The sequence below is a fragment of the Callithrix jacchus genome, chromosome 1, assembly GCF_049354715.1.
Source record: "Callithrix jacchus isolate 240 chromosome 1, calJac240_pri, whole genome shotgun sequence".
Classification (NCBI taxonomy): domain Eukaryota; kingdom Metazoa; phylum Chordata; class Mammalia; order Primates; family Cebidae; genus Callithrix; species Callithrix jacchus.
In genome coordinates, this window is record NC_133502.1 from 187,636,430 (window position 1) to 187,662,238 (window position 25,809).

The 25,809-nt window shown below is 52.0% G+C and overlaps 1 protein-coding gene across 3 annotated transcripts in view; it reads right to left on the reverse strand.

Moving 5' to 3' along the window:
* The window catches only part of PARVB (parvin beta), a 149,695-nt gene that overhangs the window by 11,131 nt on the left and 112,755 nt on the right, over positions 1-25,809 (reverse strand). For 2 of the 3 annotated variants that reach the window (XM_035265294.3, XM_054238745.2), the window contains exons 7-11: positions 25,721-25,779; positions 22,147-22,166; positions 14,783-14,844; positions 10,670-10,738; positions 1,819-1,920 (exon numbers count right to left, since the gene is read on the reverse strand). In XM_035265294.3, coding sequence (XP_035121185.1) covers positions 1,819-1,920; positions 10,670-10,738; positions 14,783-14,844; positions 22,147-22,166; positions 25,721-25,779 — 312 coding nt within the window. The remainder of the gene's footprint in view (positions 1-1,818; positions 1,921-10,669; positions 10,739-14,782; positions 14,845-22,146; positions 22,167-25,720; positions 25,780-25,809) is intronic. The other variant, XM_035265308.3, reaches the window with a different exon arrangement.

Consider the following 25,809-nt stretch of genomic DNA (forward strand, 5'->3'; position numbering starts at 1 on the left):
GTGTGCTGCGTGCTGTACCTGAAAATAGCCTTCCCTTCCTCGCTGCGATTCAGAGGGGAAAGCAGATGACTCAAGCCTCCTCAAGCCTCGCAGGCCAGGGCAGCAATCGTCAAAGACTTTCATCCCAGTTTCAAAGGGAAGAAGGCCAGGGCCCAGGAGATGACGCCTCTGACATTTGTACAAAGCCTTGTCTTGGAAAGAAACCAGCTCTAAGTCTCCTCGCTACACTCACTGTTCTTGCCAGCGTTCTTATTAGTTTGAACAAAGAAAGGAACTCTCCAAAAGAATGTTTCTGCAACCAGCGTGTCAGGGCCCGGAGATGCAGGAGCGTCTTCACTGCATTGTCTGCCCTTTCATTCCCAGGATGACAGCACAGGCACCCATGTTTCCTGGTGAGTTCTGCACAATTCTGCTCATTCCCTCTGCATTCCCTCTTGCTCTTGCACACTCGTCTCTCTCTGTCTCTCTCTCTCTCTCTCTCTCTCTCTCTCTCGATTCAACATGGACTCCATGTGCCAAGACCTCTCTAATCTGTCCTGATTCCATCTCAGCAGGCAAGACAGGAACATTTGGCCACAGCAAACAGACTGCAATGTGCCGGAAGTGGGCAGATTGATAAACACTGGCCCCATTTCTGCTATTTCTCTGGCTGCCACCACCAGCTTACATTGTCTGCCTCCCTGACTCATGGGTCTAACACTTTGGGAAAATAAAATGACAGACGCCCGTGAATCCAAAGCAACATAGACTATCCATGGCCAAGTTTTTAATGGCAATGCACTAAATACTGCCACGAGCGGCTTCACTGCGGAAGCCCTGGCAGAGAGCAGACAGCAGGGAGGAGCCCACGCACAGGGCAGCCACAGTGGGACCGGGGGCGTGGGCCAGCCCATTTGAAAGGAATGACCCAGATGACCCTAGCTGAGAAATTTTCCCAAGAAAACAATCCACAGGGATGAAGAAACAAACTCTATGTCAAAAGATGTTCTGTTGTTTCAGTAGGAAAAAAAAAATAGAAACACTTTCAAGTTGATGGCCAAGAATGGGGAATGGGGAGACACTGGTAACGGAGCCATGCTTGGGACTTTGTGCCACCACTGGACACGGCATTTGGGAAGCTTGGGAAGCAGCAGGGAAAACCACAGGCACTGGATCTGCAGCAGAACAGGGAAAGGGTTTACAACTCTACTAAGATGTAATCACAATTATTAAAAACTACACGGTCCCGGCCGGGTGCTGCTGCTCACGCGTGTAATCTCAGCGCTTTGGGAGGCCGAGGCAGGAAGATGACACGGTCAGGAGTTTGAGACCAGCATGGCCAATATGTTGAAAACCCATCTCTACTAAAAATACAAAAATTACCCAGATGTGCTGGCAGGCGCCTGTAGTCCCAGCTACTCAGGAGGCTGAGGTAGGAGAATCACTTGAACCGGGAGGCAGAGGTTGCAGTGAGCTGAGATCACGCCACTGCACTCCAGCCTGGGCAACAAGAGCGAGACTCCATCTCAAACAACACTCCAGCCTGGGCAACAAGAGCGAGACTCCATCTCAAAAAACAAAACCAAAAAAAAAAAAAAACTACACAGTCTGTGGAAAAGACCCCAAATAAAATGTGGCAAACAAAACTCAGATGCGTCGCGCACTGCTGAGGGGTTATTTCTTAGCTGAGAGTTCCATCTCATTGCAGTATCACTTGTGCGATGTTTACTTTTTGAAGAATGCAGCCAGGCCGCAGAAAGAGCTGCCAGGATGTTATATGCCCTGCATTTCAATGAGTGTTTCTTGAGCCACTACCGAGGATGGAGACCATGCACATACCTTCTGATCGAAGCTTTCCGGGGTCAGGTAGAAGTTGTGGAGAGGAACAAAGTAGTCTTCCAGGAGGCCCATTAGCAGAACCAGATACACGCCATCTGCAAACTGCAGAGAAAGACTCATGATGTTTCCGGGCGGGGTATGGGGTTGGCAAATACGTTGCACAAACTCAAGGGGGGCATATTTTTTTATTCTGAGACAGAGTCTCTCTCTGTCACCCAGGCTGGACTGATGCAATCAAGCCTCACTGCCGCCTCGACCCCCTGGGCTCAGGTGATCCTCCCATCTCAGCCTCCCAAGCAGCTGGGACTATAGGTGCACACCACCACGTCTGGCTAACTTTTTGGTTTTGCTTTGACAGAGTTTTGCTCTTGTCACCCAGGCCGGAGTGCAATGGCACCATCTCCACTCACTGCAACCTCCGCCTCTGGGTTCAAGTGATTCTCCTGCATCAGCCTTTGTATTTTTTATAGAGACAGGGTTTGGCCATATTGCCCAGGCTGGTCTTAAATTCCTAGGCTCAAGTGATCTGCTTGCCACAGCCTCTCAAAGTGCTAGGATTACAGGTGAGAGCCACTGCACCTAGCCGGAAATATTTTAAAGTAAAGCAATCCATCCCTCCCTTCACTTCAGGCAGGAGAATCTGGAATCAAGTGAAGGCATGATCATGAAATCCTTTGAGACCCGGCACCTCATCTAGGAAAAGCAAAAGGGCTCTAATACATGAGCACTGCAAATACTAAATATGATGAGATGAGTGTTTGCAGCTGCCTAGTTAGGACTGTGCCTTTGGAACCGTCCCCTGCTTCTGGCCCCAGGGATAGCACTGACTCCCATCGCTCAGGGTTATCATAAAGGCACAGCGAGATGGCGGGCAGGGAGCCCGCAGCACACGTGAGTGCTCCCTCAGCATCAGCTGCTGGAATCATTCATTCCGATCTGCAGGGCGCAGAGGTGGGACCAGGTGGCCCTCACTGACTCTGTCTTACAGCAGAGACCACAGTGAGTGCAGCCCCAGCTTCCATGGGTCTAGAGATACTGTCCAACATGGTAGCCAATGGCCACATGCAGCTATTTAAATAAAAAATGTTTGTGTTTGAATGTTGCTGACTTATTCTTTTTTGTTGTGATAAAATATACATAGGCTGAAATTCGCCATCTTAACCACTTGTAAGTTGTGGGAAGTAGAAAAGTTCCTCTTCAAATTTTCTTTCCTGTTAAAGAATAAATGTGCTAATAACTTTGTTCAAAGTCCTCTCCTCTCTAGCTGTTAGACGTGCCATGCTTATAGGCATATGGCACATTCTATGTCCTTGTACTTTAACCAAGACATCAGTACTGAACGTGCTCACAGGCATGTCCCAGCTCTCCACTGCTTTTACCTGTTTAAAAACGTTTTAAGTTATTAGCCAGTCCGGTTTCAGTTGAGGTCTGGCTCCAGCCAATGGAGATCAGACACAGCAGTGAGGATGACCCCAAATGCGTAAGGGATAAACATGTCTGCTTTCCTCTGTTCATTATACTCTCATGGCCGGATGGCTGGCGAGGGTACCCTTCCTGCAGTGCAGGAAGTAAAAATTGCTTGCTGAGAGATCCTTTGTCTCAGTGCTGATTTCTCTTCGTGGCACCGAGCATCTATTTCCAACATAAGTGCACGGGTCAGTGGCAGTAAGTGCATTCTCATCGTTGGGAATGCACTCGCTCACACCCACACATCTCCAGAACTTCTTCATGTTCCCAAAGTGAGACTCTGTCCCCCAGGTCTCTACTCTCTCCCCAGGCCCTGAGAACCACCAATCATTCTACTCTCTGTCTCTATGAATTTCAGTCCTCTGGGTATCTCATGTAAATGGAATCACATAGCCATTTGTCTTTTTGTACCTTGCCTATGCTGACTCTTCTCTTTAGTTAAATTGTGGTAAAAACATACCATCACATTTACCATCTTAACTACTTTTAAGTGTCCAATTCAGTCATGTCAGGTACATTCACGTTGTTGTACAATCTCCAGGATTCTTAAATCTGACTGTTTCTAAAAATTCATTAAAATTAAAAATTTCATGTCTCAGCAGCATGACCACATTTCGGGTGCTCAGTAACCACGTGTGGCCAGTGGCTGCCGTGCTGGCTGGCACAGCTACAGGACACTTCCATCATGAAAGAAAGGTCTGTTCATCAGTGCTGGTCTGGAAGATTCTCAGGGAGAACAACTGGAGAGACGAGAGGGGCTGGGGTACCTGGGAAGCCTCCAGCTCCCTGAGACCAGCAACAATTGCAATGGATAAAACTAGAACTCAAAGATGGGAGGGTGTTTTATTGAAAACAGCAGCAGCAGCAGCAGGCCCCTCCTAGGTAGACCTCCAAGGCCCCTATCCTGTTGGTACTTTAAGATGAGAAGTCAAGGCCAGGTGCAGTGGCTCACACCTGTCATCCCAGCATTTTGGAAGGCCGAGGTGGGTGGATCATTTGAGGTCAGGAGTTCGAGACCAGCCTGGTCAAGATGGTGAAACTCCATCTCTACTAAAAATACAAAAAGAAAAATTAGCTGGGCTTGGTGGATCTATGCCTGTAATCCCAGCTACTCAGGAGGCTGAGGCAGGAGAATTGCTGGAACCCAGGAAGTAGAGGTTGCAATCAGCCGAGATTGTGCCACTGCAGAGCCTGGGCAACAGAGCAAGACTCCTTCTCAAAAAAAAAAAAGATAAAAAGTCAAAATCACAAACATCCAATATCAGAAGCCCTGACCTTTAGAAGAGGAAGGTACAACTAGAGCATAAAGCACGAAGCAATGCCAGTGGGCCACAGTCCCTCATGGGACCCAGGATAGGGTCTGAGCCCTGAATTCAACCCGCTGTCAGTTGATGGGCAAATGGCACTTGCTCTGCACGTCACAAACCTCGGCCTTCCATACCACAAAACAGCCAGCCACTCCTCTCATTAAGGAGATCAGAGGGTTTGAAGGACTTTTTTTTTTTTTTTTTTTTTTTTTGAGGAGTCTCGCTCTGTCACTCAGGCTGGAGTGCACTGCTGCGATCTCAGCTCACTGCAACCTCCGCCTGCAGGGTTTATGCGATTCTCCTGCCTCAGCCTCCTGAGTAGCTGGGACTATAGGTGTCCACCACCAACCTGGCTAATTTTTTGTATTTTTAGTAGAGACGGGGTTTCACTGTATTGGCCAGGATGGGTTCAATCTCCTGACCCGTGACTGCCTGCCTTGGCCTCCCAAAGTGCTGGGATTACAGGCATGAGCCACCACGCCCGGCTGAAGAACTCCTTTAAGTCTGTCTCCACAGGGAAGCTTCGTGCCCACAGCATCTTGGTCAAGCGTGTTGGCATTTTCCCACCAGAATAACACCGAGCTGGCTTGTGCACAGAGGCCAGAACCCATGTTCTGTGGACTAACCTCCAGGGAACTGAAGCTGCCTTGTGAACGTGAATGAAGGCGCCAACCCACACCTCTCCCCAGGAGGTCTGGGGAGGCTACACTGCTGCGCCCGCAGGCCCCGAACTTCCTTCCACTGTGTCTCCTCCCTGTCCCAGTACACGGGGTCACAGGAAGGCAGGAGGGACCGCCACATGGAAAGGGCAGGGCCTGGGGCCCCCGCTGTGAGCAGGTGACCCTTCACTCTCACAAGCACCCAGGGTGGTGGTCTCACTCAGCAACCTGCTGTGCAGCTCCGTGGGGAGCAGGATCCCCAGAGGCCCCGAGACCCCACAGCTGCCTCCTCATCAGCAGAGCTAACCCCTGCCAAGCCCCGCCCACGCTGATCTCAGCCGCTGTCTCAGCCTATCCTCACACTGCCATCATCTCCAGTTCAACCCTGTGGACAGAAGCTCAGGGAGGCTGAGGGGCTCACTCTCTGTCACGCAGAGGCAGAGGACCTGTCACCATCACACAGCAGGCACGCTGACCACAATGTCAGAATGGTTTGGAAATGAGGGAAAACACACGCATACACCACATACATACCACACAGAGACTACACAAACCACACACACCACACACCACAGACTGCATAAACCACACTCACATGCACATCACACAGGCTATGTAAACCACACATATCATACACACTATATAAACCCCACACATCACATACCACAGACTACATAACCCACACACACACGTCACACAGACTACATAAACCACACACACACACACCTCCACACACTACATAAACCACACACACACCACATACAGTACACAAACAACACAAAGACACAGACTACATAACCCACACACACACACCACACACCACATACCACACAGACTACATAACCCACACACACACCACACACCACACAGACTCATAAACCAGACACACCACAGACTATATAAACCACACACACACACCACACAGACTACATAATACACACACACACTACATAAACCACACACACACCACATACTACACAAACCACATACACACTACACAGACTACATAACACACACACACCACACAGACTCCATAAACCACACACACACACCACAGACTACATAACCCACATAAACACCACACAGACTCATAAACCAGACACACCACACAGACTACATAAACCACACACACTACAGACTACATAATCCACACACACCACACAGACTACATAACCCACACACACCACAGACTACATAACCCACACACACACCACACACCACACAGACTACATAAACCACACACACACACCACACAGACTACATAACCCACACACACACTCACACACACTACATGAACCACACACACCACACTACACAAACCACACACACTACACAGACTATATAATCCACACACCACACAGACTACATAACCCACACACACACTCACACACACTACATGAACCACATACACCACACTACACAAACCACACACACCACACAGACTACATAATACACACACCACACAGACTACATAACCCACGCACACACCACACAGACTACATAACCCACGCGCACACACACACACACACCAGACTACATAACACACACACCACATACTACATAAACCACACACACCACACACCACACAGACTCATAAACCAGACATACCACACAGACCACATAAACCACATACACACACCACACAGACTACATAACTCCCACACACACCCCCACACACTACATAAACCACACACACTACACAAACCACACACACACCACAGACTACATAATCCACACATAACCAGACTACATAACCCACACACACACCACACAGACTACATAACCCACACACACACACCAGACTACATAACACACACACCACACACTACATAAACCACACACACACACTACACAAACCACACACACCACAGACTCATAAACCACACAAACCACACAGACTACATAAACCACACACACACACACACACACACACACACCAGACTACATAACCCCCCCACACACACCAGACTACATAACCCCACACACACACACACACACCACATACTACATAAACCATACACACACCACACACACTACACAAACCACACACATACCACACAGACTACATAACCCACACGCACCACAGAGACTACATAACCCACACACACACCACAGACTCATTAACCACACACACCACACAGACTACATAAAACACACACACACACACACACACACACTACATAAACCACACACACTACACAAACCACACACACACCACACAGACTACATAACCCACACATACACCACACAGACTCATAAACCACACACACCACACAGACTACATAACACACACACACTACATAAACCACATACACTACACAAATCACACACACCACACAGACTACATAACCCACACACTCACCACACACCACACAGACTCATAAACCACACACACCACACAGACTACATAAACCACACACACACACCACAGAGACTACATAACCCCCACACACACACCACACATACTACATAACCCACACACACTACATAAACCACACACACACCACACACACTACATAAATCACACACACACCAGGCTACCTAAGCCACACACAAACACCACACAGACTACATAAACCACACACACACCACACACAGACACACACACAGAGAAATGGACACACAGAGAAACCAGGGCCTCTCTGACTCCCAGGGCATCAAGACATTAATGATTTATAGTCTTTATAAATGATATATGATATTTATACAAATACCCAAATTCCCTTGCAACAACAACAAAAAAAAATCCCTGCCTTTCTGTGGCCAGTTACCTCTTCTGGTGGGCCAATGATTAAACATATGTGTAAGACTCTGTATAGTGTGATAATAGGAAAAAAACGTCGATATTGAGTAAATAGAAATAAATGCAAATTTAATTTCAGAGTCTCAATCTAAGAGGCTCAGCTGCTCAGAGCGATGTGCAGGCCCCTCTGAGAAGGGATGTGGGGATAGGTGGGATGGATGTGGAAGAGCAGTGCCCGTCACCGCCCCGTGACGGTACCAGGGGCTCCCATGCAGCAAACCTTCCCGGGTCTTCAGAGAGGGCGGTGTGGGCTTTGCTCTAATGACTCCACTTCTAGGCGTTTATCCTGAAGAAGCAGACCGGGGCACAGACAGCTGTACACAAAGATGCTCTCTGCACTACTGTTTACAGGAGCAGAAAAGCATCCAGTTGTGAGGCGCTGCTTTAATGAAGTGCAGTGCAGCCTTCCAGCTGATGAGATATACTTCCCATCTCATGGGAAGTGACAAAAGACAGGTGAGGTGGCTCACGCCTGTAATCCCAGCACCTTGGAAGGCCAAGGTGGGCGGATCATGAGGTCAGGAGTTTGAGACCAGAGTGGCCAACACAGTGAAACCCTGTCTCTACTAAAAATACAGTTAGCTGGGTGTGGTGGCAGGTGCCTGTATTCCCAGCTACTCAGGAGGCTGAGGCAGGAGAATCGTTTGAACCAGAGAGGCGGAGGCTGCAATGAGCTGAGATGGTGCCACTGCACTCCAGCCTGGCTGACAGAATGAGACTCTGTCTCAAAAAAAAAAAAGTGACAAAATATAGATAGATGGATAGATCGAGCAAGGAAAAAAGAATCAGACAGGAACACACACATACACACAGACACACACATACACTTTCTCTTACACCAAAAGATGTCCACAGTGTAGCTAGTGATACAAAGCACATTACAAAACAGTGGACAGCAAGATCCACCATCATTTAGGGAAATACATTTATGCACAAAAAAAATCTAGAAAAATACACACCCAACCACGAACTGCAGTTAGTTACCCCCGAGGGTCTGAAGGGGAGGGGTCTGCAGAAAAGGATAAAGGAGGATTTTTACTTTTCACCTCCCCTGCTTCTGGGGGCTCACATCTCAAACAGAAAACAATCCGAGGCTGAATGCACGATATTTGTAAACTGCGGAAAACAATACACAAATAAACAGACACATTAAAAACAGACCGCGATGCTGTCACAGACAGACCCACACTGCCTGCGACTCGCTGTCCACGTAGAGAGTAGGTCTGAACAAAACCCTCTGCACAGTCGTCTCCGGGCGATGGGCTTACAGATGGTTTTTATTTGTTTTGCTTATCTGCATTTTCAGACATTTCTACAATGAACCTGAATTACTTTTTTAATTAGAAAAGCAAATGAGAAAAGTTAAAGAAGGAGAAGGGAATGAATTTGGCTGCCCTGGGGTTTAAGAAGGATCAGCTGTGCGTTAGGGATGTCTGCATCAGGAGCTCAAAAGCCTCCGCAGCCAAGCACCCTGCTAATCCTGGGAAAATTGTATTTTGTCTTTAATGCTCGCCGAGTGCTCAAAAACATACTTTCCCGACACTCCTGTAGCTCTGAGTGGGGGTTGGGGCTGGAGGAGTAAACTTGATATACAGAAGGAATGTGTTATATGTACTGACCAGGAGGACATTTGCCAGGTCCCCGCCACAGGGTGACAGCGGCACTGAGCGGAGGCTGAAGGGGCCAGAATGTTCTTTTTCTTTCTCTTTTTTGAAAGTGAGTCTCGCTCTTGTTGCCCAGGCTGGAGTGCAATGGTGCAATCTCAGCTCACCACAACCTCTGCCTCCCAGGTTCAAGCGATTCTCCTGCCTCAGCCTCCAGAGTAGCTGGGACTATTACAGGCACGCACCACCACACCCAGCTAATTTTGTATTTTTAGTAGAGACAGGGTTTCTCCATATTGGTCAGGCTGGTCTTGAACTCCCGACCTCAAGTGATCCACCCACCTCGGCCTCCCAAGGGCCAGCACGTTCTAGATAGAGGAATTGCAGGTGCCAAGGCCCTGTGGTGGGCTGGGGTGTTAGGGGGTTGAATAAATAACACCCTCAGGTGTTTTGGGGTTTTGCGTCTCCCAGAAAAAGACGCAGTGGAACCCTAATCACCAGACCTGTGAATGTGGCGTATTGGAAACAGGTTTACAAAGATGCAGTCAGGTAAAGATGAAGTCATGGGCGGGCTCCCATCCAGCGTGACCAGGTCCTGGTTAAATGGGGAAATCTGGACACAGAGACTCGCACACAAGGACACACCGATGCGTGTACAAGCCGAGGAAGCCAATGATCCCAGCAAAAACCCAGAAGCTGGGAGAGAGACCAGGAACAGATCCTCCTGATGGCCTTGGAGGGAACCGACCCGGACCACACCTTGATTTTGGATTCTGAGCCTCCAGCACTCCAGGACACAGAGGTCTGTTGTTTCAGCCACTTGGCTTGTGGTGCTTTGCCGCAGCAGCCCCAGAAAAGGAAGACAGAGGGGCTGAGAAGGCCTCGTGGTTATTTCTGCCCATGCCACAGGAATTCCTTGCAAGATGAGCAAACTGGAGCCAGCTTTGTTCACCCGCCCCACCTGGGATGAAAACGCTGAGTGAAAACAGTGGCGGGCAAAACCGCGTATACCTGGGTCTCCAGTTCCGTCACCTCCAGATTCAGCTTGTTCAGGTGCTTGTTCACAAAAGTGATGAGAGACTGCCGAGAACAAAAGAGACACAGAAGCCATGAGTGGCCGCGTGCAGGCCCCGTCTGGAGGGGCAGGCTTGACCTCTGCCAGCCCCGGCGCTGTGAAACGCTTTCATCATCTCCTGTTTGCTGAAATTAAAAGCCCGTGTTTCAAACGCAACATCCCAACAATAGCCCCTAGTTTTCCTTTTTTCTTTTTTTGAGACGGAGTCTCACTCTGTCGCCAGGTGCCAGGCTGGAGTGCAATGGCACAATCTCGGCTCACTGCAACCTCTGCCTCCTGGGTTCAAGCAATTCTCCTGTCTCAGCCTCCCGAGTAGCTGGGATTACAGGCATGCGCCACCATGCCCAGCTAATTTTTTTTTTTTTTTTTTTTTTTTTAGTAGAGACGGGGTTTCACCATGTTGGCCAGGATGGTCTCAATCTCTTGATCTCGTGATCCACGTGCCTCGGCCTCCCAAAGTGCTGGGATTACAGGTATGAGCCACCGCGCCCGGCCTAGCCCCTAGTTTTCATGGCACCATGCCCGTACCTGTCCTGGCTACGCGTGTCCCTGTTCACCAACCCATGCACGCATATGCTGATCCGCACACGTGTGCCATATTTAACAATCACACTGAAGAACACTCGGTGCTCTTAAGAAAGATACAAAACTGCCAGGGGAGGATCATTACATTTGCAAATGTATCTTAGAGGTGATCTGGAACTGTGAATAGCACACTCAGAAGACTGACAGGGAGGTGCTGCTGCCTTGGGCCACGCCTATCAAGGTTTTTTCCCTTTTTGTTTTTTTGAGATGGAGTTTTGCTCTTGTTGCCCAGGCTGGAGTGCAATCACGCAATCTCAGCTCACTGCAACCTCCACCTCCCAGGTTCAAGGGATTCTCCTGCCTCAACCTCCATAGTAGCTGGGATTACAGACATGCACCACCACGCCCAGCTAATTTTGTATTTTTAGTAGAGACGGAGTTTCTCCACGTTGGTCAGGCTGGTCTCGAACTCCCGACCTCAGGTGATCCGCCCAGTTGGGCCTCCCAAATTGCTGGGATTATAGGCGTGAGTCACCATGCCCAGCCCACCTGTGGATTTTCGGTGCATGGGGAGATCCACTCAGGGGGTTCTCTCCAGGCGGCAGGGATTTTCTGAGCCCTGTTATGTAGGTACCAAGGGGCACTGGCTTCTCTCCAGCAAAATTTAAATCCTGTCACCTGTAATTCCTCAGCGACTGAACCCAACTTTTCTGGAAATTCAATACCACCACCACTGCCCATGATATGATTTCTAACCCATTCTGCTCAAATTTACTGAGCAACTACTATGTGCCAAGCATGCTGCTTGGTGCTAAGGACAGAAACACAGTAAAGAGAGCTCCATCCCCGGCCCCTGACACCAGGCCTGTGATGTAGTTCTCCATATGCATGTAGTAGTGGGACAGAGACATCAAGAGATAGGGCACTGCAGGGAAACACACACTGCAGGGGAGATTTCATGAGCCAGAGGTGTGCGGACCCCCATTAAGACCTAGGAGAGGGGGCATCGGAGCTGGACTTGAGGGTGCGCCAGTGCCAAGTGGGAGTGAGCTGAGTGGGTACCCAGGGGCATATGGGACAGAGACTTGGACCCCAGAGGGCTGAGGTCTCTAGGTAGACACAGAGCTGTGGGGCATCACTGCCAGGGCAGAAGAGAGGGGGATGAGGGCATCTGGAAGGGATCCAGGGCCTGGCAACTTCCAACCTCCAGGTTTCTGGGGACAGAGCATGCTCAGAGGACCAAGCCCAACTGACAGACCCTCTGTTACCAGCCAGGCTGGGACCCTAAGTGTGACATGGTAAAAGCCCCATAAAACTGCATACCTCAACCATACCTCGGCTTTCTGTTGAAACTGCTCTCTGTAACCCAAATGTGACAGGCAAGCAGTCAATTAAGGACTGTAATTTCCACCCTACCCAGACAATGTGTGAACAAATGCTAATCTTGACTTTTGTGAACCACTTAAGTAACCATCAGAATGTCAAAAGTCCCCTGGCCCTTGGAGTGTCCGGGACCCCTCACCCTCATCTTCGCCCAGGAGGTGATTTACAGAATCCACTAGCCCTCAGAACCTCTGAAGCCCCTCACCCCCACCCCTGCTCCTCACCCTCACTCCTGAGGTGGTTTTACGGGTATAAAAGGTCTTGACACCCTCCTTTCGGGGCTACGGGTTGGAGAGACTCGAGTCCTCCGTGGCCGCCGGCAATAAAGACCCTGCAATTTGGAACACTTTTGTCTTGGTGTTGACTTTCTATGCTCAGGCCAGTATAACACTAACCAAGGAGGAACCCTGAGGAGCTGCAGAGCCCAGCTTGACAGGAAGGGGAGGGTAGGAAACTCCTCCCACCTGTCTAGGGGTGGCCCAGGGGCTTCCTCAGGGACTGCCCCAGCCTAGGGGGGAGAGAGAGACAGAGACAGAGACAGAGACAGAGAGACATCTGCAAACACTTTGGGGTCTTCAGGCTGTGGTTGATGTGGGTGGGAATAGGAGGGGACGACCCAGGGAGAAACCTACAGATGGGGGGAGGGACCCCTGATTTCATTCTGGGGCCCAGAGAGCCACAAACACCGAAACTTGCATGTGGAGGTGAGGACAGGGCATGCTGGAGTGGGAAGCTAGCAAGCAAAACAAGATTCCGTCTTGTCTCCTTCCTTCCTTGCCCGTGGCTACAGTGCCCAAAATGTGTCTTTTGAAGAATGAATTAACATTGTATCTACTGAGAGATGAAAGGGACCTTAGGCTACACCATTTTCAATGCGCTGCAGGCGAAGCCCATGCACAGAATCTCAGTTTATTTTCAGGTCCCCTGAGAGGTAGGTAACATCCCTGTTTCCACTTGACAGATGGGGAAACTGAGGCTGGGGGTATAATCTCGCCCCTTGCCAGAGGTCACACAGCTGATAATTGGGGGAGCTGGATTTGATTCATTCCCTGAACCAGTTCTGTCAGGGCCTCTGGGGGCCACATGTGACGGGGTGGAGGTGGGGGCCTCTGAGGCTCCAAGTGTATCCCTCACCACCCAGGAGTGCTCAGAAGGCTTTGTCCCAGAAGGACCATTAGCACAGTTCCAACAGCCTTTTACAAAGTGCCTCCAAGAATGGAGGATCTCATTGTTCAAACCCAGCCCAACATTTTCCCAAAGTGGGTTCCACAGAAATATAACACCTTCCGCCCCAAAATGGATAAATTGCACTCGCAACAAACACCTTTGGAAAATGCTTCCTACCAAGCTCCCTCTTGGAGAAATACAGTACTGGTCAGCCTATTAAAGGCTCTGACAAGTCCTGCACTAAGAAAGTTGTTTGGGTAAACTCTCCTAGAAAGGAGAACTCCTTCACCTGCACCATGGGTAGAAATAAGTGCTCCTCCGATGTTATGGGAAGAAGGGATGCATGCGCATTCACCCCACTGCAGCCTCCTGAATGGGACGCCTGCAGGTAAGTTAATGTACAGCTAATGGGCCCCTGTCCCTTTTGAGGGGAACACGCCTTTCTGGCAGGTCCCCCAAAGCTGAGCACTACCAGCACGCACCTCCAGAGACTTGGCGTTTTTTTCCATCCACAGATTGACCAGCAGACTGCCTGGGCTGGTGAGGGCCCATCCTCCGTCTGGAGGGAAACGGGCCAAGTCCATGCATGGCACGGCTCAGCCGCACAGGCCTGCGTGTTTACGGGGCAGGCAGGAGATGGTAATGAGGCCAGCGAGAGCAGCAGGCTGACATGCTTAAAAACATTTCCACATTGAAAAAAGGCCTCGAGTCAGAAAGAACTGCTGGCTGGGTAATTCACTTAACAGAAGTGGAGCGGGTGGACAGGAAGATACCCAGGGAGCAGAGATGTTGAGTTAAAAGGCGCTAATTTTATGCACTGTGGTTAGGTTTTCTGACTGTAATTACATTTCAATCCATGTGGCAAACATTTCTGAGATTCCAAACATTTCCCCACCTTCTTCCCAGCGGGCATTTGTGCCGTCAAAAAGCTGGAGCCAGAGGAGAACACATCCAACCCCCTACCAAGAGCTTACCTTCTTCACCACGCTGAGCTTGTCCGGGGCGTGGTCGAACAGCGTGTCGAAGGCGTCCCGCTCTGAGGACATGCACAGAGACACAGAGGAGCAGTTATGGAGGCCCGCGGTGCTGCCCTAATCCTGGGCCCCCCAGGGACATGCCAGCTTCTGATCCCTGAGGAGGTTCAGCCCGAACTCCCACACCTGCCTAGAATCCTTCCAATTCCTGCCAGAATGAAAGAGCTGACCCAGACGATCAGTCCTAGCCAAACCAAGACCAGCATGCGCGCTTCGGCACAACCAGAACAGCATGGACTAGAGGCTGCAAAGGGTCCCTTCCACCTGCTCGTTACCTTTTCACATGAAACACATAGATGGCACCTGGCATCCGCCCCTGTCATGTCCTAGGACTTGAGGCGTCCTGAATTCTCCCTGTTCCCATACTCCTTGTCTACCACCAAATGGCACCTGTGTATTCAACCACATCCTCCGCGGCCGTGGCCCCACTGCTCACACATCACTGCTCCTTGCCTGGGAGCAGGTGCAGCCTCCTACTCCACTCCCGGCCCCTGATTCCTTCTTCCCAGCAGGCAGAGTGAGCCCTTCAAAGTGCAAATAGAATCATTTGTTCCCCCCTCCACTCCCACCACAACGAAAACCCTCCAACGACTTCTTATGCTTAGAATAAAATCCACCCTCTCTCCCATGGGCCATGGGACACTCAGATAAAATCCATCCTCTCTGTCATGGGCCATGGGACAGTCGGGCTCAGAGTCATCCTCCTACATGCACCCTCAGTGACTTCACCCACTAACCGGCCTCCCAGCTGCTCCTGACACTGGTGCGCACCTGCCTCAGAGCCTTTGCACCTGCTATCATGGAGTGAGGTCCCATAGGGGCATATAGGACAGAGATTTGGACCCCAGGCAGAGGGCTGAGGTCTCTAGGTAGACACAGAACTGTGGGGTGTCACTGCCAGGGCAGAAGAGAGGAGGACGAGGGCATCTGGAAGGGATGCAGGGCCTGGCAACTTCCATCCTCTAGGTTCCTGGGGACAGAGCATGCCCAGAGGACTGAGCCCAACAGAGAGACCCTCTGTTATCAGCCAGGCTGGGACCACAACCAAGGAGGAGCCCTGGGGAGCTGCAGAGCCCAGCTTGACAGGAAGGGGTGGGTAGGAAGCTCCTCCTGCCTGTCTAGGGGTGGCCCAGGGGCCTCCTCAGGGACCAGACTGGCCTAGGGGAGAGAGAATAGGGGTGGGGGGGAGAGAGAGAGAAACAGAGACAGAGAAAGCCCAGAAAGAGAAGAAGAAGGAAGGGATTAGGCCCAGGTAAGCCAGAGGCCCAGGGAGAGAAGCCCAGAGGAAGCACGCTGGCCCCTTCCTTCCAGGCCGGGCTGCCCAGGAGGCAGCTCACAGACCCCTGCCCAGCCCAGCCCAGGTAGCCTCTTCCTTGGCCTTGTGGAGGTGGTGAGAAACAAGGTGGAAAGGAAAGAAGGAAAGTGTGTGTGAACACGTGTGTACACATGTGTATGTGTGTGCATGTGCATTCTTGGGGGGAGGGGAGGGAAGTTTTCTTCACCTAAAGACTGACACTGACCAAAATGCCCCAGCCTCTGGACAGCTGCCGGCTTTCTAATGCAGCAGCTGTAAAGTATTTTTATAATCATCTAAGTCAGAGCACACTCAATAAGACAGTCGGCTAAGGGGACAAAAAAAAAGTGAAATCTTTACAAAGGAGCACGCAAACTATAAATGCAGCTTAAGAAAAACCCCAGGAGCAGAAGAGTGCTTGACGTCAGCCAGGGTATATTTAGCTGGGCCACCGCTGGGCTGGCAGAGTCAAGCCACTCAGGGAGGCATCTGTGCCGCAGAGGCCTCTCTGCCGGCCGCTGTGCCCCTGGACCTGGGGGACTGGCGTCATGTCACACAGTCCACACAGCAGGGAGGGACCCCCGGGCACTAGGGGCCAGGCACAGGACCCAGGGCCGCCAAATTCCATCCTCCAGGTTCCTGGGGGTACAGCATGCTCAGAAGACCGAGACCAGCAGGGAGACCCTCTGTTACCAGCCAGGCTGGGATCCCAACCCAAGGAGCAGCCCTGGTTGACAGGAACCCAGCTTGACAGGAAGAGGGTGGGGTAGGAAGCTCCTCCCACCTGTCTAGGCGTGGCCCAGGGGCCTCCTCAGGGACCACTGTCACCTAGCAGAGAGAGAGGGATGGGGAGGGGAATGGAGGGAAGAGGGGTGAGGGGGAGGGGGAGGGGGGATGGGGGTGGAGAGAGAGAGCGAGCGAGCGCATACTATACTGCTGTGATGTGCCTGGCCTTGGGAACAAAACTAGATGCAGATCCTAGCTGCCTGACTTCACAACCCATGACCTTGGGCAAATCCTCCCCTCTCCAGCCCCATTTCTTCCTCCATAAAGTTGGCGTTCTGATGGCCCCTGCCTCGCCCTTGGTGTGGAAGGAAGTGGGGCAGTGAGTAGAGGCAGGAGCGCAGTGCCTGGCAGGAGCGATGTTGGCAGTCAGTCCTTACAGCTCCCTCTCGTCCTGTCCCCCAGAGCCTCCGCAGGCTCTGGAGACACCACAGAGATAAACAAGGAGCAGCCCTGTCTTGGGAGAGGCACAGACTCGGGGGAGGGGCTGGAGAGGGAGTAAACTCTGCTAGTGCAATCCTCTTAGTGTCAGAAAAGAGGAATCCAGGCAGGGGCCAGCCAACCCAAGCAGGCCGGGTCTGCCCAAGTTCAACCTGCAAGAACGCTCAGCTTGGTCCCTGGAATGTTGATTTGAGTCAACAGTTTTTGTTTTTGTTTTGGTTTGGTTTTGATTTTTGGCTTTTTAAGACAGAGTCTCACTCTGTCGCCCAGGCTTGAGTGCAGTGGTGCAATCTTGGTTCACTGCAACCTCTGCCTCCTGAGTTCAAGTGATTCTCCTGGCTCAGCCTCCTGAGTAGCTGGGATTACAGGCACGCAACACCACGCCAGGCTAATTTTGGTATTTTTAGTAGAGATGGGGTTTTGCCATGTTGGTCAGGCTGGTCTTGAACTCCTGACCTCAAGTGATCCACCCGCCTCAGCCTCCCAAAGCACTGGGATTTCAGGCATGAGCCACGGTGCCCAGCCAGAGTCAGCAGCTCCTAAATGGGAAGGTCTGTCCAAACGTTCTGAACTTCTGGCATCTTGAAGAACTGGAGGCTTTGGCGACAGTGAGCCTGCACTCACACCTGGCAGCAGGGAGCAGCCCTGGGGATGGGGGTGTGGACTCTGCAGTGTGCCCCAGACCCCACCACTCCCCACCACCACCCAGCTGGGGTGAAGGGGCAGCTGGCGTTATCACTGCACAATCTAGCCACTTTCCTCTTTTATATTATCAGCCTGGTCCCTGGAGGCACCTGAATCTGAACCAAGGGCCAGCGGACCTGAATAAGGCTTCACAAGGCAGCCCTGGGGTTCAAGCCCGGCTTGCTGGAGCAAGAGGAGGAAGAAAGGTCCTTCACTGAGTGAGCAGCAGGCACAAGGAGAGATGCCAGAAAGCCCAGAGCAGGTTCAAGAGCCGGGTAGCCTGTGAGAGGTGTGAACAGGGGCTGCGGCCAGCAGCGTGGGAGTGACGGAGGGCACGGTCAGGAGCCAGGGGTCCCGGGGTGGAGCTAGCGCTTCTGGAACAAGCTCTGTTGGCAGAAATGGGAGGGATGTGAAGGGGAACGACTAGGAGTTACAATGAAGGGGAAGAGGGTGAGGAAGGCATGTCCCCCTCTCTCCCCTCCAACCCAGGGCAGGCTCAGGAGGGGGAAGGGCGGCCAGCGGAGAAGCCACAGCAGCTGGCCCGTTGCCATGGAGACCAGGCTGCAACTTCCTTGGCTCCCCTGAGACTTGTTTCCATGGAGAGAAGCCTCCTCTCCCACCTCGGCCAGGGCAGTGATGCCATCAAGAGGCAGTGAGGATCTGTGGAACCACCGCTCTTGCCAGAATGATGGGGAGTGGGCAGAGCAGAGCCCCTGGCTCAGGGTGCTTGTGGGGAAACTGAGGCCCAGAAGATCGCTTCTGGCAAAGCTCAGCACATGAGCCAAGGACGGTCTGCCCGGCCTTCCAGACGCTCCCAGAACATCTGGTACCAGCTGCAGGGCAGACTGGCCAGGCTGGCTGCTTTGATGGGGTGGGGTGAAGGGGCGGCCTGAGGAAGGGTCAGCTCCAGCCCACAGGGCACCTCTCGGGTCAAGGAGCCGTGTGTGAAGGGAGAAAAGCAGGGGCTCTGGGTGCTCCTGAAAGTTTGCCGACACCAGTGTCTGCCAGGCATGTGCAGGCTTCGTTGTGTAAACACTGGCGCAGAAAAGAAGAGCCAGGTCATCACCTGAGCAGAGTGCTGCTTGGTTCATCACATGACTACAGAAATAACTAAGGCGTGGCGGGGGGCGGGGTGGGGGGACAGCCAGCAGAGGGCAGTTTAGGGCAGTGGAGTCAGAGAGGGCCTCCCTGATCAGTGACATTTGAACCAAGAGCTGGCAGAGCTGAAGGAGTGAGCCATGGGGTAATCCAGAGGGAGAGCATTCAGGTGGAGGTTGCTGGAGGAGAGAGCACCCCAGGGTACTCTTGGGGGCTGGAGGAGGCAAGTGGCATGACAAGGAAGAAAAGACAAGGCATGCTGCTGCCCCCATGGGAGCACGTGCCGGGCCAGAAGCCCTGCTGCGCCTGAGGGTGGCAGGCTGGGTAACCAGGAGACTTCGGAGCCTGCGTCAGCAGAAACAGCAAGCCAGGGGGCAGAACTAATTGCCTGTCATCGACTAATAGTCTGTTTGCACTTTCTCAAGCACAGAGCATAAAGCCCAGAACAGAATGAGAACTCCATCGGCCTCTTGTGCAAATTGCTCTTGTGATCCCACGGTCCCGACGCCCCGGAGAGGCAGCTGGGTCCACTGTTCACATGTGACACCTGGCTCTTACCTAGGGAGCCACTGCCCTGCACATCAGACCCTAAAGCTCATTCCTAGGGTGGCAGGGGCTCCGGAGCCAGGCTTCCGGGCCCTCGGGCCACACAGGGTGCTACACACAGCCCAAGGCCCGTGTGCCCCCAACTTAATGGTCTAGGCTGTCTTTTTCCTAAATCTCCAATGAGGCCCATACCCAATGCAGAAGTGACAGCGCCACAGAAAGCCAAAAACACTCAAAATGCTTGATGCGCCCACACTCCTCATCTCTAGGCCTCTACAATTCCAAAGGGGTGCCAAGCCTCCTCTGGGAAGAAAGGGTGGAGAGGAGGTAACGGGGGTCACTGTGCCCCCAAAGTGTGCCTATACCTAGACACAGGGTGGGGAGACACCCCCCTCCGGCCCCATAAGCTGTGGCCCCACTGCAGTTTCGCCTTCCTCGGCAACTATACACAGGAGGTTTCTCTTTATTGACCTTTGTTTTATTATAATAGAGACGTTTTAAAAGAGCTGAAAATCTCCTTAAAAAAAAAAAAGTGAAGGCCTGTGAATGTTCCCAGCACAGCTGAAGGGAAGCAAAGGAAGCCTCGAGGACAGATCCTCACTGCACCTCCTCAGTTCAAGCCCCGTGGGATCTGAGCCCCTTCCCCTCACCATACTGAGTGTTAATACTGATTGGATTGAAGGATCCAGGGTGTGGTCCCTGGGTGTGTCTGTGAGGGTGTTGCCAAAGGAGACTGACATTTGAGTCAGTGGCTGGGAGAGGCAGCCCAGCCTTAATCTGGGTGGGCACCATCTAATCAGCTGCCAGAGCAGCCAGAACAAAAAGCAGACTGCAGAGCATGAAAGGCCAGACGGGCCTCGCTTCCCAGGCTTCATCTTCCTCCCATGCTGCATGCTTCTTGAACATCAGACTCTATGTTCCTCAGCTCTGGGGTTTGGACTGGCTTCCTTGCTCCCTCAGCCTGTAGACGGCCTATTGTGGGACCTTGTGATGGTATGAGCTAATATCCTTAATAAACTCCCCTTAATATATGTATCTGTCCTATTGCTTCTGTCCCTCTAGAGAACTCTCATACTATAGGTAAGCAGTGATGGCATCCTAGCTGGTCCCCATAATTACTTCGAGGTTATAGAGCCCCATGGCTGAGCTGGCCCAGCCCTCAATGTGTAGGACTTAGGGGCTGGCACCCCCAGCCGGAGGACCCCAAAGGGACTGACATCAGCTCCGGGCTGGCAGGCTGGAGAGGCAGACGGGAAATTTCTATTTGAATTTCATTTTTCCTCTTAAGAACTGTTCTCCCCTCCCTGCTCACTGGAGAACATGGTATTTGGGGGTCAAGGGTTTCTCTTTTGAAATGCTCCCCAAAGCAGGGAGCCTGGCCAGGCCGAGGGCTGGGGTATCCTGGTTCTGAGGGTTGAAATGTTGCCATCCCTTGCTGAGATGAAGATGGGGTCTCAGGCTTTAGTTGGGGGGGAAGAGAGAGTAATTGGGAACAGCCACTGAAAACAACACTAATAAAACCACCCCACATAGAGGACTGCCCCCTGGCCAAGCAGGGAACTCACCTGTGATCTCACCCAATCTTCACAGCAGCCCTGCTCAGGGAGAGCCTTTTACACTCCCATTTCACAGACGAGAAGCAGAAAGAGGAAAGGGGAGGCCACAGGCCAGCAGCCAGAACTGAGCCCCGGCTGCCTGACTCTAAGGAAGGCTGCTAAACCAGCAGTTTCCAGGAGGAAATAATACATACGGAAGGACATCCAGAGGTGAGCCATTCTCTCCCAGCCAGTTAATGATGCGCCATATACCAGCCGCCTCTCCTCCCTCCCCTTTACCCTTGACCGCTCCTGCCCCAGCCCTGGACAGTTCCCACCAGTGACGTCCTAGGCCCCTCCCACTCCCCTGGCTAGCCACCCAGCCTTCCACCCCACTCTTTTTTTTTTTAAGACAGAGTCTCGCTCAGACTGGAGCACAGACTGGAGCACAATGGCACGGTCTCGGCTCACTACAACCTCTGCCTCCTGAGTTCAAGCAATTCTGCCTCAGCCTCCCAAGTTGCTGAGATTACAGGCACCTGCCACCACACCTGGCTAATTTTTGTATTTTTTAGTAGATAACGGGGTTTCACCATATTAGTCAGGCTGGTCTTGAACTCCTGTCCTCAGGTGATCCAACTACCTCGGCCTCTCAAAGTGCTGGGATTACAGGTGTGAGTCACTGTGCCTGGCCGCATGTGATTCTACCTAGCACCACCCAGCCCCTCTCGGCTCTGAGAAACAAGCCCACTATACCGAAAGGTAGGGGCAGACAGCGTACTTTCTCTAGGATTACAGAACTACAGGGGCAGTGAGACCCATCCAGCTTCCCACTCCCCCCAAATGACCATGTACACTCTCGGGGAGCTTCCTGGGGCAGCCCTACACACCTCCGTCTCCCCACTTTCCCCGGGGTTACTTACCAAACCGGCCCATCATCATCCTACAAACAAGAGCACAGAGAAAGGCGTCAGATGGGTCGCTGAGAATGCAGTTTCACAAGCAGCACGTGAAGGGTGAGGGCCAGGCCAGCCAGAAAGCCAGGCCCCTCGCTGCCCATGTGAAGGCCTACTGATAATGCAGGTCACACCGTGCTACGTTCTGGCCCGCTCTAATTATAAATCAGAGGTGCTTCTGTGGATTATTCACGTCTGCACAAGATCAGCAGCAAATCACCATCTCTCTTTGCGCATTAACCATGCCATGAATGCCTTTTGGAGGGGAGGTACTTAAATCAAGACAGTGGTTAGTTAACCTGAAGATTTCAGCAGATAATAGGGCTTCCAGCGGCCGTGGAAGACTCAAAACACAGGCTGGGCCAGGCACAGTGGATCACGCCTGTAATCCCAGCATTTGGGATGCAGAGGCAGATGGATCATTTGAGGTCAGGAGCTCAAGATCAGCCTGGCCAAAATGGCAAAACCCCGTCTCTATTAAAAATGCAAAAATTAGCCGGCTGTGGTGTCAGGTGCCTGTAATCCCAGCTACCTGGGAGGCTGAGGCAGGAGAATCACCTGAACCCAGGAGGTGGAGGTTGCAGTGAGCCGAGACAGCCATTGCACTCCAGCCTGGGCAATGAGAGTAAAACTCCGTTGCAAAAACAAACAAGCAAACAAAAACCCAAGGCTGGAGACAAGCCTGGCCATTGTGGCGAAACCCCCTCTAAGAAAAGCACAAAGAAATTAGCTGGGTATAATGGCATGGGCTGTGGTCCAAGCTACTCGGGAGCTGAGGTGGGAGGATCGCTTGAGCCTGGGAGGTCGAAGCTGCAGTGGGCTGCGATCGCACCACTGCACTCCAGCCTGGGCAACAGAGCAAGACTCTCTCAAAAAAAAAAATAAATAAACACACAAGGTTGCTGGTTACCCAAGTATTATGTTTCCAGGATAAACACAATGTACTTGCAGGATTCAGGGAATTAAAGGATTCTGGGGAACCACGAGGCCGGGCCCTGGTCTCAGGCAGCGGGCAGTGAAAGCAGTGAGGAAGATGGGGGCGGTGAACATCTTCTCAAAGATTCCCAGCGCGTGAGTGCCCAGAGCCTTTCCACGCCCTGCCTTCCTGAGAGGCAAGAAGTCTTTGCGTTGTCCCCAAATCCCTCCAGACTCAAGTCCTTTGGCTCCATCTTATTTAAAAAGCACTTGCTTGAGCACCTACTATGTGCAGGCCGTGCAGATAACAGAAATTAATATACCCTGGAGATAAATACTGGCCCTGCCCTCGGGGTGGCCGGGAGTGAGAGACCTCCTAAGTCAATATTTCACGTGTGTCCAGAGGCTATGGGAACTAACAGGAAGCCAAGCACTCCTGCTTGGCAGATAGGAGGGCTTCCTGGAGGTGGTGACCTTGTAGCTGCCACTAGAAAGAGAAAGGAGAACACTCAGACTAGATGGGAGGTGGTGATGCTGCCTTAGGAAACTGAACATGGATCTTTGGGCCGCTGGTTTTCAGCAGACATCCCATGATTCAGATGCTCCATCAGAGCCTCTGTGGCCACAGGGAGGGGCAGGAACAGGTGACTAGGATGGCGTGATGAGCCCTGAGGAGGACCCACCTGGGGCATCAGCCTGGAGAGGAGATACCAGCCTTGCCCCTACCCCTGCCCTGGCTTGCAGAGGGAAGCTGACTCCAGCTAGAAAACCCCAACTCCCTTTCTTGCTGCTCAGGGCCACCTGGAATCTGGTTGAGGTGGTTTCCACTGGAATTTCCCCTGCCCTGACTTTGGGGCACTCCTCTCCTCCAGGAAATTCCCTTAGGCCCTGAGGCACTTCCCACAAGCCCCCTGTGCTGGACTGTACATGTCTTTGGACGCGTCCTTTCTAGCCAGCAGGACGCACTGGAGGAGAGGGACCATGCTCAGCCCACCTCTCCATGTCTCTGTGGACCCAGCAGGGAGCCTGGCATGCAGCAGGTCCTCAGGACCAGTTACTGCTGGTGAATACCTGAGGCTATTCTCCCAACCACTTGCTCATTCTCTGTCTCTGGACCATTCTGGTTTTACTTGGGATGACTGTGGGGGCCCCAGCTCCTCCTTGCTGCCCTCATATGGGAACCCCCTCACCTGGAAGGGCACTCTTATCACAGCGTGTCCACCTCCAACAATGTGCCTAGGCCATTCCTGCACAAGAAGGCAGAGTCTGTTTCCCGCACCTTGATCCAGCATGGCCTATGACTCACTTTGACTCACAGAATTGAGGACATGGGTATGGATGTCTGAGACAAGGCCTCAAGGGGCCTGCAGCTGTACTCTCACTCTCTCAGGACCCTGAGGGCACTCTGGGAAGATGTCTAGCTCCATGAGGAGGAAAGAGACCCAGGGGAGGCAAAAACCAACCGCCAGAGGTAGGGGGAGGCCGAGAAGCCTCCCCAGCCTCCATCCAGCCTTCAGGTGTCTGTATCACATGAGCAACCCCAGGTGAGACTGGCTGAAGAACCACCCAGCTGAGCCCAGCCCAGAGTGCTGACCCACAGAATTGTGAGCAGCAAATGAAACAGATGTTTTAAGCCACTCAGCTTCGGGGGTGATTTGTTACACAACAATAAACAGTAAGACACCAGCCCAATCCCAGTTCCTTACAAGCAGCCCTTCTCCTACCACTGAACAGGCAGAGCTGCTGCCAAAGGCCCACTGTGCCGGGCACAGAACCACATTCTCACCCTCCCCTCCTCCAGCTCTTCCTGTTCCCTTCCTGGGCCTGGGGCAGCCTGGAAGGCCTCTTTGCCGGCCTCCGCACAGGTGTCAGCCTGCACTCCACCATCCCATCATATTCCCTGACAGCTTGCAAGCCACGAGTGGTTTCCTGTGTTAGCTCCAATTTTTGAAATACCATCCATGAATTCACAACACAGTAATTAATCACTCTGTGAACTGAGCTGATGAATTAGCTGAGACAATCGATTTTTAAATGTTCTGTTTCATCTGAAACAGGTTTAGTCAAGAGGCACAAATGCAGTGAATTCTAAAGATCCTTAACAGGTTATCACAAGGGGTCCTTAAAACCACACACCACAGATATTGTTTGATTTGCTATTTTCAATAGACTTCTGAACACCTGCCCCCTGGCTTTCTCCCGGAGATAAGAGATGGCTTAGCTGTGTCTGTCAAAGGAAAGTTCTGATTTAAACATGCAGCTCCCACCTCTGACAGGGCTAATGCAGACAAATAAACGAACGGAGACAATGGGTCTCTAACCGTCCTGAACTCTCACTCTGCCTGCCCCACCCTGAACATTCTTAAAGCTCACCTTTTAAGATAAGGAATGAAAAATTCAAAGGCTGTGGAAGGCAACTCAGTTCTAATGTTAAAAGCTCTGAAGAAAGTGTGCAGAGGGAGGCAAGCTGGGGTAGGAAGCAGCATGAGAATCACATGCTAAAGTGAAGGGGGCACGGACCAGGAGCAGCCCCACGTGCGCTGGTGTCCCTGGCTGACGTGGCAGCCTGGGGCCCAGCTTGCTCGGAGCAGCATGGCCTGGAAGGGCAAGGCAGTGGTCCACTTACTCTGTGGCTGTGGTCAGCTCCTCCGAGATGTGGCTGGAATGCAACAGGCCTTCCCGCTTCTGAAAACCCCAGCATAAACAAACACAAAA